General features: G+C 33.2%; 1 protein-coding gene and 2 long non-coding RNA genes across 3 annotated transcripts; 1 reads left to right on the top strand and 2 right to left on the bottom strand.

The window, feature by feature from the left end:
* The first annotated feature begins 664 nt into the window (after positions 1–664).
* Positions 665–2,600, top strand: LOC115949802. The gene is made up of 4 exons (XR_004083041.1): positions 665–882; positions 1,515–1,554; positions 1,652–1,698; positions 2,034–2,600. It is a non-coding gene; the product is annotated as an uncharacterized LOC115949802 (long non-coding RNA).
* Positions 2,601–3,058: 458 nt separating this feature from the next.
* On the bottom strand, positions 3,059–4,527 carry LOC115950975. The gene is made up of 2 exons (XR_004083167.1): positions 4,297–4,527; positions 3,059–3,686 (listed from the first exon to the last, which is right to left on the bottom strand). It is a non-coding gene; the product is annotated as an uncharacterized LOC115950975 (long non-coding RNA).
* Positions 4,528–10,409: 5,882 nt separating this feature from the next.
* Positions 10,410–15,164, bottom strand: LOC115950623 (probable prolyl 4-hydroxylase 4). The gene is made up of 7 exons (XM_031067835.1): positions 14,835–15,164; positions 14,688–14,745; positions 14,495–14,599; positions 13,373–13,430; positions 11,621–11,796; positions 11,142–11,211; positions 10,410–11,033 (listed from the first exon to the last, which is right to left on the bottom strand). Exons 1-7 carry the CDS (start codon positions 14,966–14,968, stop codon positions 10,735–10,737), a joined length of 900 nt encoding a protein of 299 aa, XP_030923695.1. The 5' UTR covers positions 14,969–15,164; the 3' UTR covers positions 10,410–10,734.
* Positions 15,165–15,743: the final 579 nt, after the last annotated feature.

Here is a 15,743-nt window from a genome sequence, read left to right as displayed (position 1 = left end):
AATTTCAATTTACACTTTTTTTTTAAATTTAAAATTTCAATTTAAACCTTTTTTTTATAGAAAACTTTCAATTTAAACTTAGTAGGAACAGAATTGTCATAATGTAAAAAAAAATTAATAAGATAATTGACTCATTGGAAAAGTTATAAATAATATTTGACCCTCCTAAGATCCCTAATATAAAAAGAATAATATTAAAATTTTCTACTATCATTATTAAATAATTAATAAAAAGCAATAAGACCTATAAGATAAAAGGAACTATATATGAAAGTCAGACTATCAATATGTAAAAATAAAAAAAAAAATAAAAAGTTGGTGAAAAGAGAAATAAAATTTGTTGACTCTAGAATTTTTAATGTGAATGGGAGAATTCACATGATGCTTTTTAATGCAAGTTTCATGTCATTTATAAGACCGGTCTGCTATATGAAAACATTCTATAATAAATTGTCAGTGTCAAAAATCATTCACAATAAATTATTATATAAGCATAAAATAATTACATATTATATATATATATATATGGGCAAAACTTAGATACAGTTCCTTAGATACAGTACTTTAGGTACCCCTTTTAAAATTAAAACACCTGTCCACTTACTTAACAGTGATACTGCCGTTTCCTTCTCCGTTTATTTATTTTCCTTTTCCTTCTTTTTTTTTTTTTCCCTGTTTCAGACTGAAGACTTCCAACGAGAAAACTGAAAACCCCAAAACCCCAAGCTCCTACCGTTCTCTCTCTCCCTCCCTGTTCTTCTCTTTCTCTCTTTCTTTCCTTCTCTCTCAGTCAGATTAGATGAAATAGACGAATCCAGCTCTGAATTCTCTATCTCGCTCTGTTTTCGCAGATTGGTTGGCTGGCACTAAGAAAATTCGTTGGTATGTATTGGCTAAATCTTATTATAGATTTTCAATTCTAGTTGCTGGGTTTGTGTTATTTTGAGGTTTGGTAGAGTTTTTCTTTGTTGATTATGATCTGGGTATCAATTTTTGTTATTGGGTCTTTGTTATTATTGCTTTGGTTTGTTTTGATTTGGGTTTTCAATTATGGCTACTGAGTTTGAGTCATTTTGAGGTTTGGAAGAGTTTTCCTTTGGCTATTTCTGATGAAGGTTTCAATTTTGGTTAATGGGTTTGTCTTAGTATTACTTTGGTTAATTTTAATTTGGGGTTTCAATTATAGTTTCTGGGTAAGAGCAACCTTAAACAATTTACATCGACCAGAATTTTTTTATATATACAGTGAGGTAAACCAGAGGAACATAGCTTTAGCAATATTGCTACAATTTGGTCCAAACATGATATACCTGTTAATGTAAAATTCAAGATTCCAAATGCAGTTGCGTTTGTTAGAAATCAACTTCGACAGCATGGAGATGTTCAGGTGTAGTGTTAGTACTTAGTAAATTGGTCCCATACAACCTTAAAGCCAGTATAAATTGCATATTCTTTTCTTTTCATTTATATTTTAAACATGGGCAGTGTTAACTTTCCTCTTGTTCTGATTTCAGCTAGCTTGTGATTCGTGAAGCACTGGCTCAGGCAGTTCTGGTAATGAATTAAGTGATCATTTTTTTTAATCTACACAGATTGGTTAGGTATTTTACTTGGGAAGTTATAATGACCTAAAAATGCATATGCCTTGTAGGACCAACGATTAGAAGATAATGTAAGCATTGTCATTGCTGATTTAGGGTATGCACCTATTCGTTCATATAGAACTTTTATATTTTATTGGTGAAGCCAATTTGAGTTGGCTAAATAAATCTAATTCATCCTCTTACCAAAAATTAAAGAATGACAATGGATCTCAAGATTCACATTTATGTGTTCTTTTCCAACTGGAGGTTTAATTGTTTACAAGCTAAAGTTCAAAACATGGTTCAAAATTTTTGTTGGCACTTATTATTCTTGAAATATTGTGTGTATAGTTATTCACTTTGTTTGATTATTTAGAAATGAAATTTTACCATCTTTTGACTATTTTTGTTAATATTTCTCATTTTGCCTTGGTTCTGACTTGTGCATAGGCAGACGGATTGGCAAAGTTTGCCACTTCAGGATTTATGAGGGATGCATCTCAAGGATTGACCATTCATTCCTGGTCTATTAAAGTCTGCCCAGAAAATCTATTCTCATTCACCAAAATGAGTTGATCGAGTTCATTAATCGGACTGATCTTGTTATATCTCCTCACTGATTGGAAAGAATATCTTAGTATCAAGATGCATCAGTGTTAAGCCCAGTAGGAGAACTGAAAGAAACAATTATAATATCCAAAAATATATGCATTGTTTGGATGAAAGATTTATACAACATGGAGACATAAAGTGATTGGCAGCTCAACCATTTCAAGCGTCTTGAGACATAAAGTGATTTGCAGCTCAATCATTTCAAACAGCAAAAAGAAATGTTAGATTGAATAGGCAGTAGGACTTAAGATGTTGAATACATTCAAATTATTTTGTACAATTGCAAGTTATTTAAAAATTGCACAATAAGCATTGTATTTAATTAGTGAATTCTGATTTTACTTTAGTGTACTCTCTTTTGCAATATGCCATGTGATATTTGTAATGTGAGTTCACAATAATAAAACACTGTTTACTTTATTTCATTATCAAAACTAAGTTTTTTTTTTTTTTTTTTTTTTTTGGAGTTAAAAGTGGGGCTTTTACGCCATTTCGTTTGAATTTATTGTGAGCTTTGGCTCTATGTTCACCACAGGTTGCCTCATCCTTTATAAAAAGAGTCCACCGGCCTTCATTTTCGTGCACTTAAAGAAAATGGTGGGAACTAAGAGCTATGTGTATAAATGTGCAGTACATTTGTGTGGAAGTGCATATTTGTGTATTTGAGAAAAATTTTCTGTGATGTGAAATGATATTGTTAGTTTAGTATTGACTAGACATGTTGTTAAGCTGAGAAATATATTGGTGCAAATTTTACTTGATGAATGAAAAAATCAATGCTTTCTTTCAAGTTTTTGACATCCAAAATACCAAAGTAGGTACTATTTTTCCAAGCGGGTCTTGCATGAAGTGGAGATATGATCTTGAAGGCAAAGCATATAACCACTAAAGCAATTGGCTACATTCATTTATGATCCAATAAGTACAGCCCTCATCCAAAACCAAGAAGACCCTAAGATTTTCAAGTACACTAATTAAATAATCCACACAAAAAATTGTACACGTACAACAATTGGCAATATTCAGCTCAAAAGAAATGAATGATGCAATCTGTAATATTATGTACACATGTATTTATTACCACTTTCAACATCAGATACACAAGCAAGCCTATTCAATGAGTGCAATTGATGCAATTGCATTAAGAAAACAGCAGCCCACACGCTGCAGGCAGCAGCTATCCAGTGCAAAAATCCAGCAGTACCCAGTGCAGAGTGCAGAAATCCAGCAGTACCTAGTGAATACTTGTGGGATATGATAGTTGTTTTATTTGCCTTACTTCTGTTCAGCCAATCTCTACGAATGCTGAATCCAACATATCTAGCATATATATTATATAGATATGCCTCATCCTCTGAATCAAACTCCATTCCGATTTTTGGAGTTATATCTTCTTTAGTGTCTTCATTTTCTCCAATTTTTGGAGTTGTATCTTCCTCTGAATCAATAGACACAACTTCTTCAAGGTTGCTCTTCCCATCGCTCCATAACCTGTAAATTAACAAACACAAGTTATTAGGTTCCACATATTCTAAAATTAACAACTCTGTAAAATGAGTACTAAACACGACAACCACTGGTGTGGGACAATATTGATAAAGGGTTACACAACTTTTCACCAGATTTTGGTTAAAAAAATTTTATAGCACCACTAAAAAATTTTACATTAACAGGTATATCATGTTTGGACCAAATTGTAGCAATATTGCTAAAGCTATGTTCCTCTGGTTTACCTCACTGTATATATAAAAAAATTCTGGTCGATGTAAATTGTTTAAGGTTGCTCTTACCCAGAAACTATAATTGAAACCCCAAATTAAAATTAACCAAAGTAATACTAAGACAAACCCATTAACCAAAATTGAAACCTTCATCAGAAATAGCCAAAGGAAAACTCTTCCAAACCTCAAAATGACTCAAACTCAGTAGCCATAATTGAAAACCCAAATCAAAACAAACCAAAGCAATAATAACAAAGACCCAATAACAAAAATTGATACCCAGATCATAATCAACAAAGAAAAACTCTACCAAACCTCAAAATAACACAAACCCAGCAACTAGAATTGAAAATCTATAATAAGATTTAGCCAATACATACCAACGAATTTTCTTAGTGCCAGCCAACCAATCTGCGAAAACAGAGCGAGATAGAGAATTCAGAGCTGGATTCGTCTATTTCATCTAATCTGACTGAGAGAGAAGGAAAGAAAGAGAGAAAGAGAAGAACAGGTAGGGAGAGAGAGAACGGTAGGAGCTTGGGGTTTTGGGGTTTTCAGTTTTCTCGTTGGAAGTCTTCAGTCTGAAATAGGGAAAAAAAAAAAAAGAAGGAAAAGAAATAAACGGAGAAGGAAACGGCAGTATTACTGTTAAGTAGGTGGACAGGTGTTTTAATTTTAAAAGGGGTACCTGAAGTACTGTACCTAAGGAACTGTATCTAAGTTTTACCCTATATATATATATATATAAAAGTCTTGTCCAAAAATTACAATTAAGTTCATGCAATGCAAAAGCCTTCAACTACTATATATATTAAAAAAAAATTAAAATTAAAAACTCTTTTTTGAGTTCATCATTACAATGGACAGGTTCCATTTCCATATGATTATTTTTTGTCCACCACAATCTTTTGTGGGTCCATTGTCTAAAGACTTGCCAACTCAACTGGCTCGTTGAAGATATCCTAACCTAGTGACAAATTTACTAATCAATATTCAATAGAAAGAAGAATAAGAAGATATATATAAGTCTTTGCACCTCCAGATTCTGAGTTATAAGGGAACAGGTCCTGTCAAAACAAGTTGGTTAATGCTTTCCAGATATCATATATATAGAGTTTCTTGCACCAAGTTGTCCAACGGTAGAGTTTTTGTTTTTATTTTTGTTTATTTTCCAATTTTGTTTTTTTATTTATTTGAGTTTTTGTTCCATTTAAAGTAGTAATTAATTAACGTTATAAACACAACTTTTTTCACAATTATTGAATTGCTCGACTGTGACTCTATAAATGATGAGTTTGAGAATGTCAATTACATCCACCATCATGGTCGGCCACTTCAACAATTGTGTCCGTAGCAATATTGCGTGACGTGGTATAACCTCGGCCATGCCATGTGGCAGTATTGATCTCCATTAGCCAATGGCAAAAGGTTCATCTGGTCTAGCAACTCTTAACATTCCATCCCAGCATGCCTATACATTGATCTCTTCACGTTTTTCGTTTATTTTATTTAATTTTTTAAAAGGGGTTCTGAAGGAATCTTACAACACAGCTAATCCTACAGCTATTTATATTGTTTAAATTAATAATAATGGAACAGTTAGCAGGGAAAAGCAGCCCAAAACTCTATCCTTTTTTTTTTCTTTTTGAGGTAAAGATGCTCTAATAAATGTCTAATTTATGGCCTTTGCTTTGGTCCATTGGGTTATCTCTTTGACACCATAATTGTCAGTGGAAGAATCCTGATCAACATTAATTTTATCATGAGCTTTTTAGGTTACATGAGATGTATACGGTTATTATTCTTTTTTTTTTCTTTTTTTTTTTTCCTGTTGGGAACATATCTTGGAACATTGCAATATAATAATAACGTTGGGTGAAAGGTATTTTCGTATCTTTAATTTATAGATATGCACACTATTGTTCGATGACTCATTTATAAACATTGTTTATTTTGAATCGTGGGTTTCAGTTTATTTAATTAATAAAATATTTTATTATCAAATAAACTTTAAAAAAATCTGGTATTTTAGTTTGATAATAAAAGACAAAATATGTGTCCATTTGACATTATATCTAATTTGAAACAAAAAAAAAAAATAGAGATTTGAATTTCGAAATTTCTAGTAACTGGTTGGTATTAATCTGGACCAATATTGATGTAGAAGCTGAATATTGGAAATAGTAATGGTCTTATTATTGAAGTGGAAATGGCCAGCTTTTATTTAGCTTTAATAATTTCGCCCTACTTATTTGCCATTAAGTGCAAATTGGATACACTGATGGATGAGCAATGTTCTTTTTGTGACATAAACTAGGGAAAAGTAAATTGCTTTACCTTGTCACTTGTGAGAGAACGAAATATGTCCCCATTTGACATCAATTATGTTGTTCAGAATTAAGATATATTCTTTTCTTTTTTATGCTAAAATAATTAAGATATATATTCAGAACTTGAATTTATACTATGCTGTAGACAACACTATATTTAAAATTAGTATAGAATATTAGAATTTGATGTTTAAGATAACTTTATACAAACTGGTTTAGTAACTAAATAATTTATAATTTGACCGTTATAAATAAAATTAAAATTTTCTTAAAAAATAATAAAAATAATCATGAACATTAATAAATATCTTATTTAGCATAACAAAAATTTTATTTTATAAAATTAACTATATAATTATTTGTATGGGAAAAAAGCGAAAAATTAAACTTAAGTATGACAATATTAATAATTCTCCCAAAAGTAGGATAACATTTCATATATGTGTGTGTGTGTGTGTGTGTGTGTGTGTGTGTGTGAGGATGAGAATCCGTGAGAAGTTCGATGTCAGAAGAACAAACCTCAAAAGGCACTAATAGCGAGCCCTCAGAAAAATATGAGCAACTCATCACAAGTTTAGGGAAACTACAATGCCCGAGGACCTCGAGGATACTCTTATATTCTCGGGAGGGTCGAGGACCAATTCTGAAGACCATCGAACATAAACCGAGGAAGAGGAGGAAGATTTTTCGGCAAGTAAAGAAGGGAAGAATGTAGATAAAGCATCCATCACCTCCGCATTCAATGCTTTGAACCCACTTAATTAGTCGCATTAATGAGGAAATGACCCCTGAACAATGTCATCACAGCTTACAGCTTGGTGTAGAAGCCTTCTAGTGAAGTCCTGATAGGACAAGTATCAAGGAAAACAAACCTAAACCCTCTAAGTGGAAGGCTGAGATACAACCTAGGAGGCTATATAAGGCAAAAAGACCTCTGTAAAATGGGGATGGAAAATTAGAGAAGATAGTAGAAGATTAAAGTATAACTATAAGCCAAGAACAAGTGTAACCAATACCTCGGATCAAACTCGAGGAACATAATATTAGTCTTTTGAGGCCTTTTTTGACCAACTTTCATTTTATACTCTTATGATTAATGTTGACCCTTTCAGTTTTAGTTAATCAAGCACGTTTAAATAGAGGTATCAAAGGTTGATTAGCATCCCACCTTTACAAATTAATTGTATGAAGAAAAAAGCAAGTTTGACTTATTTTTACCCGCCACAATATATATATTCATGAGAATTAAGATCTCTAGGGAAATTATAATTCTCAAGAATTTTGTCAAATGAATAATCAAATATTCTCAATTATCAACATTTCTCTTATTGAATTCTTAGGTAAAGAATACATCCTTAAATAGTTAAATCTTCTTTCTACGGTAATGTACACTTCAAAACATTCACATTATCATGACTTGGGAATATTTTATTTTTGATAAAGCTAGAATAAAACTCTCAGTTAGAAAACTTTGAATGGACAAGAATAAAACTTTCCTTTATTAGATTACAATTCCTTCCCCCCAATGGACAAGAATAAAACTTTCCTTTATTGTAATCCCCCCCCCCCCCCTTTCCCCCTTTTTCTTCTATTAGGTTTAAGAAAAGTTTAACTATGTTTCAACATCCAATAAGAAGATGACATATGTTCCTATGATGAATAATGCACATAACTCACTTGATTGATTAAGTTAAGTAAGTCATGTACATTACACATAACAGAGACACATATCATTTTTTTTATAGGAGGTTGAAACATAGGGCTCCAACCATGTTTGAAACCAAACTTTGTCCTTAGGTTCATGGTATTGTTATTATGGACATATTTTTTCTCTAAACTAGTTTGGAGAAAAGTTCATCCAAACCATTATGTGGCAACTCAAAAAACTATCCACATGTAATTGTGATTTATTTATATGATTTAATACATGTATATAGTTTTATAAACAATCATATAATGAGTTTAAAGAGATTTATCCAATTTATGTAACCACACTCATATGAGTGTGGTTATATATCAACAAGAAGGCCTTTCAATCTAGTACTTGATTGCCATAAATCATGGAAAAAACATAATCATTTTATCATTAAGTACTCTTTTTTTTTGTTACTCTAATATTAATAATTTTTCAAATATAGTCTTTATTTTATTTAAAAAGACAATGACAAAATTTAGCTACAAAATTGGTTGTAACTTAAGATTACAACCTTACTCAATATCATTAAAATTATTACATATTTCGAAAATATAAATGTTAGATTTATGTTCTTTATGCTCTTAATACACATGTCAAATTTTTTGCAAATCGAATATTATTTACTATATAATTTGTAAGATTATTGTAAGGACTAGATTTGAGTCTCTAGCCCAGACAATGAATGGATCTAGGCCCAAAAATCCCAAAACAATGAATTTGTAGAGAGTGTGTTGGAAAATTAGGTTAAAATGAGTTGGATCATGAATAAAGTGGGCTTAGTTGGCAAGAACAGCGAAACGAATTGAATTAAACTAGAGAAAAACATTCTCGGCACAATCCGAGGAGACCAGTTCTTATATATTCCTTACAAGTTTGATTATAGAGTTGGTTCTTGATTGCTACAGTATTTCTCTTGTTATTTTCCGATCCTCTATCCATGGAGGATTTCTTACATTATATAGTTCCATTTGGACAATCTTGATCCTACACTTGTTGATCATTTGAACTACTACTTGAATGCTCGCCCATTAGATATCCTCTTTAGCCTTCTGTGAGTTGTGGTAGCTAAGACAGCACTGTTCAGGGGTCTTCTCCACATAAATGCAGCCAGAAAGTTAGCTGCAGGACATTCAATGTGGTGGTAGCAGCTTTCTCCTTAGATATTTTAGGACACCTCCTTGTCCTGTGTTCTCATAGTGCCTATTCGTATCAGCAGTGTTCCTGGGACATTCTCCCGGATGGTAGACCACCTCTACGGACCCCGGCCTTGGTTAGCCGAGGATGCTCTCATCCTCAGCCTAACCCCCTGTGCCGTTATGATCAAAACTAACTTCTCTATCTGCTAACATGGGCTCTTTTAATAACGTTTACCCTCCTCGGACGCCTTCAGTCCTTGGCTTGGGCCTTAGGTCCATTATATACCTAAATAATGGGCTCCGGGGCCCAATGCCTCTACAATTATATTTTCTACAGAATTTTAAACTATAAAAACTTGCAATTTAAAAATTTTATTGATGAAATTGCTACTGATCTTTAATTTTGTAGAAATTTTACAAGTATGGAGAATAGAAGAAAAAAATGTAATCCAATAGTGGATTTGTCAAAATTCACATCCAATAAAAAGATACTAAATAAGGTTGTAAACTTGTAATCTTCAATTACAACCAATTTTGTAGCTAAATTTTGTTTAAAAAACAATACTTCCCATTTCTTTTTTCTATAATTTTATGCCTTTATTTGGATTTAAATTAAGTAAAGAAATTTTGAAAGCTTTTGTATCTTTTATTTGAAAAGCAATGCATCTATTAATGTTACATTAAAATATGATTTGGTATACAGAATAGAACCAACAAAAAGAGCATTAGTTGGGTTTGAGATTCAAATGTTTAGCCTTGCATTTCTTTTATTTTCTTTTTTCTAGGGATCGAACCTAGATGTTCCCATTGGAGACACCAAGAAGCGTCATCCAAATCCAATCACAGGAATTACAAATTCATTTGCGGCAGGCACGATGCCCTCCTTCCTTCTAGCCTACGCATTTAGTAATTGACCCATATATTGCCAAACTTTTATAACAAGGATACAAGAGGACACCCATGGCACTTAGGGCCCGTTTGGATTGAGGGAGAAAGGAGGGACAGCGAAAGAGAGTAAAATAGAATAAAGTATTACTCTACTCTACTTTTCTCTACCCTACTCTCCTCTCCTCTCCTCTCCTCTCCTACTTCTCCCTCCATGACCGTTAGTCTCTCTTTTCTTTCTTTGCCTCTGATATGACGGGAATCTGAATCCCAGTGTGGTCCATGATTAAAAACTGCTGCTTTTATGGCCTCACTATTTCATAGCAAAGCGATAGTGCAAATACGACAGAATCTGTCATTAGCCAAATCAATAATTAGTAAATAACAAATGACCACACGTCACTTGGATGGCTTCATGTTCAACCCCTTTCCCTACGAACAAAAAGTACTTGGAAATGGAACAAATCCCATTCATTCATCCCTCCAAGAACATGTAATATATGTAAAATTTCAGCACTCTCTATCTCTGTCTCACAACACAAATATTCTCTCATGCATCTAAAATTTTAAGCATGTGAGATTGACATGGAAACAATGTGGCATCCCTTCCACTTGGCAAGAGAATGGTCCCATATGATATCAAATTATATTTCCACCACTAACCAAAAAAGAATACAAAGTTTCTGTAAAACCACCTTAACAAGACATTAGGATCCACCAAATAAACCCTACCACCAAAGCTGCTCCATGAGGAAAGTGTAAGTTAACTTTCTAACACACCTTACAACTTCTCCTACAGTAGCCAGGAAGCTCTGGAGATCCAACCATATAATCCGGGTTCTTCGTGCACTCTCCAAGTGCAGCCCATCTGTCACAGCTATCATTCAGATCAGTGCAGTTACCACTAGCTGGGTTCAAGATCTTGTCAAACGAGTCCACATGAATCCACTTTGTTGCTGACCATTTCTCACCTTCAATCACAGGGCAACCTGCGTGGAGACTGTTTGTGTCTGGAATGGCAGTTGGGTGGAGACTGAAGAAAAGAAGTGCATCCCCTCTTCGTGGTTTCACTAAGTATTTCCAACGCGGGGTTGGAAGATAACAGAAATCATGTCAGCTTAATGAAAAGGCAACATTGTGAATGCACAACAGCAATAATAATTTGACCAGTGGCTCACCTGCTATTCCTTTTTTTGCACATTCAGAGAGATCACCATTCGTTTCAGAAGCTTTACGACGTGGGGGTTCCTGTTGGCAGATTGGCATACATAAATTTAAATAACCAAAATAATATAAAGAAAATAATCAGGTCAGCAAATGTTCCAACATGCTCATAGAAGGAGAAAAGTTCCAACCTCCCCGACCCTCCAACAACAAAAGAGAAACCAACAAAAAAGGAAAAGAAAATCCAAATTTTCTGTATTAAATATCAAAATTGAAGAGGAGCATTGCATCATCCCCACCATACAGGTTAAGCGCATGTATGACGGTTGTGTCCCTCTTTTATCTTTTAAGAGTTCAATGAATATCTGCTTCTCTTTTTCTTTTTTTTCTTTTTTCTGGAAAAGTTTTGCCAAGAATGTAAAAGAAGGTTGACTGCAATTATGAATATAAAAAAGTTCTAATGAAAATGAACAGAGTCAATACTTGAACTGACCTCTGCTTCAGGGAACACTGTTTCGCCACCTTTGGCCACATCAGTAAGATACATGAGTACTGTTGCAATTCGGTGTCCACCCCGGGCTATATTAACCTTGTCGGCAAAGTAATCATAGTGTGGGTCATATTTCTGCCCAGGCTCATATCTTAACACTTGTATGTCCTCCCCATTTTCTGAAATTCAAGGAACACAAATCATATCTAGTTCGTGTTCCAGTATCAAGACGAAGAAATCAAGCTGTATCATTTCACATATTACAAGATGGACATTGATAATACACTTTCCTAATGATATCTACAATGTAACACACATTTGACCATACATAAAAATGGTGCTTTCCACATTTTTTTTGGGTAAGTTATACATGCACCCAGTGGGTCATGAATCCACTGCCTCACCCACCATCCAATTAATACGGGCGGAAGAAATGCTAGTTGAGCATAGCTCATTGGCAAAATGCTTTCTGTTTGACTATATCATATTCTGAATTATAAAAAAAAAAAGTTTATTGACCTGTGTAGATGGGATTCAGAAGGCCTTGATAGCATGGCCAGAATTGCTGATTTAGCAATATTAAGAGAGCGAGGAGCCACAAAACCTTTTGTGGCAGACCCTACATGTAATTCCCCCACTCCCTCTCTCCCTCTTTTAACCGGTAAGTTACACACACAGAATGAGTCTTGAAACCACATCTTTACCCTTTATTTATTCTTTATGAAGGGAGGAAATGCCACTTGAGATAAGCCTCATTCCCACAAACCATACCTCTAAATCCTAATCAGTTCTGAATTCTAAACAGTCTTGCATCATCTGTATATGGAAAGTCCACTAATGAGGCTATGTGACATATGACAGATTGCTCAGCTATCATACCTGATGCAAGAATTAAGCTTACCACCATAAATTTTGTACCTTCGTTTTTTGCTAAGACTTAAGATGAATTTTCTACCTTAAGGTTATCGTCAATGTTGAAACTTTTGTTGGTTGTTGGGGCTTAGAGAAATAGGAAATAGGGAATAGAAAAAAAGGTTTTACTGGTTCATTTCAATGGTTTCAAGTATGGTTTACTGCGGGAAGTTAACCAAAGTTTTATAGAGCAATCACAATGAGCAAAGAAGGTATCACACCCTTGAGAGCAGCTTAAAAGTCACTTTAAATTCTCTCCATTGATGCCATAAAATACTATAGATTACAATGCTCTTTTTAAGGGCAGCTGTGACATCCTTTTAAGAATGGGAATCAAATATAAATGGGAATTCAGAATGTATGACTGGTAAACTAACATGGAAGCTCCTTAACAAGTGAAACCAAACATAGAAAGCTAGGAAATAATCCTACTGAGAATATTTATCCATGGAAAAAAAAAATCCAACAGAGAATTATACACGAGGGCCACATCTAAATCCCTTCCAGAAAATATGGAAATTGTCTGATTATGATTGGCTCAATAAAAAATATGAAGAAAGGAATAAATAAAAAGTAAAAAAGAACTGATGGGCGAAGCAGCATAGGAGCATGAAGATTATCTTCACTTATAGACCATCTCTCCTTGTGACACACTTTTGTTATTTTAAGGGTAGACAAAAGCAGATATCCAATCAGTAAATCAACTTATTTCTTTTCTTAATAGAATCACAATTATCTTTCATTCAACAAACAAGCTTGAAGTGATTATACAAAAATATCTAGATAATGATTGCATTAATAGCCCCCACCATAAAAGAAGGAGTGCATACACAAAGGGCATACCTTTTGGAAGAAATGTCCATGTAGCTAACTTGTCCTCTATACCAGAAACAATAGGATCCTACAAAAGAATGATAAGAGTGAAAAACTTGTACCTGTTATAGACAGCAAAATATGAGGTAATTGAAATGGAAAAGTAAGCAATCAAGTATGAGTTTTAAACACAAGGGAAAAGAACTAAAGAAAGCATAATCAAGTAGACCCACAACCAAACACTACATCAATGGAAAGGATTAAAACTGTATTTCACCCAAATGAGTACTTTAGGTTCTTTGGTGTAAAAGAACTCACAAAAGGAACACATCATTTTGATCATTATCAACTAAAGCAAAATTATCAAAGTTTTTTGGTGTTATGTATTCCTATTTTAGAACCAAAATGTTAAGAGAAGTTTGAAATGCTGACAATTATAATGCAATAATAACTCCTTCTAAGCAAATAAAATTAACAAAGTAGAAAGACACTAACTTTTACTTCAAAAAAGAAACCTACAACATGACTAAACATGCCAAACAAGGAAGATAGCATATATGTTACTCGTATAGGAAATATTTAGAGAGAACTCAGAATTTAAATGACTCGAATAAAGTATCAAAGGACAAAGAGTAATCCTAGAGATACTACAAATTTTACTACATAAGTCTTACAAATTGATGACATGTCACTAATCACTATGCTATGGTGTTGAAGTGGCACCAATATCATTCATTGTCACATTAGTATGTAAACTTTTGTAGTAAAATCGGTAGTAGCTTAATATATGCAAAGATTTACACTTTATTAAGTATGTGGATTTGAAATAAGGGCCCAGTTAACGGGTGCCCTCAGAACATTTGTTAAGTCATTTTAGAAAAGTTTTGATACCAATTTTTCTAAAAATATTTCCAAAACCAATGACCTTAGGTCATCCATTAACTTTTCCCTTGAAATAATTAGGTATAAAATGTTATCATACTAAAATTAAAATCAATCTTATCTTTATTAAATTCATATCAAGCAATTTATAAATAGCAATCATTCTTCAATCCCCTTGATTTTGAAATCCTCAAATCCAAATGCAAGCAAAGTAGAAAAACACAAATGGATTTAAAAACAATAAAAAAAAATTTCACAAAAGAATTAAACCTTGCCCTTATTGATGAACATTCCGGAGCTGGTGCGAACTTCGCTGAGCTTGCTTTTACCGGACTCGTTATCCGCCACCGCAGATCTCTTCAGCTCCGATTTCGCCTGAATCACAATTATCCAATCAACGAATTCTAATTAGTAATCGAATCAAAATTCCTAATTGAAATAAAAAATCTCAAATCACACTCACAAGAGAGATCAAATGGTCGCATTCTAAGTCCGTAAGAAAACCTTCGTACACAAACGCTCTGCAAACAAAAATTGAAGTAAATATTGAATCTTAGCGAATTGAGCTATTTTGAGAGTGAGAATGAGAGAGAGAGAGAGAGAGATTGACCTTGGCTTCCATGAAACTTGTTTAGCTTTAGCGGGATTGATGATGGAGCTAGGAGAAGCAGCATAGGAGGACGAAGATTCACGGAGGATCGAAGAAATCGAGACCAAAAACAGGAATAGATGAGACCAAACCATTGGTTGGAATGCTTGGTCGTTGGAGAGAGAGAGAGAGAGATTTTCCGGGAAAATGTCAAATTTTCTGAGAAAAATTAAATAGTGTTTGTTACTTTGGTTTTGGATTTGGTTAACTCTGTGTGTATCTGTCTGAAGTTCTGACTCGCCTAAGTGTCAGTGCCACGAGGATTTGCCTACAGTTTCACGCTGTCGTGTCGACCTACTACATTACAATTTTTTTTTTAATAAATACTATACAATTTCATTGTATCGCGTCTCCTTTTAATCATTAAGTCAAAAACATCAATCGATTTATAATCTAGGCAAAATTTGAACTCTAAACCTTCTATTTTAGCACAAGAGATTTTAATAATTGAATTGATTAAGGGATTGTTTGGTACATACACTTAAAAATTAAAAATTATTGTTTAAAAATATGTATGAAAATACGTATGGATGAAAAAATTTGTAAAAATATTATTTAAAAACTGAAAATATGTATTTGAGTGGGTGTACCAAACAAACCCTAAAAACTTAAAACTCAATGTTCAAGACTTTGCTAATTAAACTAACTAAAACCCAAGTTTCAAACCTATATTTTAGCCAACAATGACGCAACAAATAATAAGATTAATGATAAAATAAATTTCACAACATTTTTCAAAAATACTGAGATGGTAGGTTTTGATCCTTATATAGAAAAGCAATTTCAGTAATTGTACTAGAAAAAAATAAAGTTGTAGAATTTATTGTTTTAGATAAATTCTATATAATCATTATTAAATTTAAAAGCCCT

This window comes from Quercus lobata, chromosome 6, assembly GCF_001633185.2.
Source record: "Quercus lobata isolate SW786 chromosome 6, ValleyOak3.0 Primary Assembly, whole genome shotgun sequence".
Taxonomy (NCBI): domain Eukaryota; kingdom Viridiplantae; phylum Streptophyta; class Magnoliopsida; order Fagales; family Fagaceae; genus Quercus; species Quercus lobata.
The sequence above is the reverse complement of the archived record's forward strand: the minus strand, read 5'-3'. Positions and strand labels throughout refer to the sequence as shown.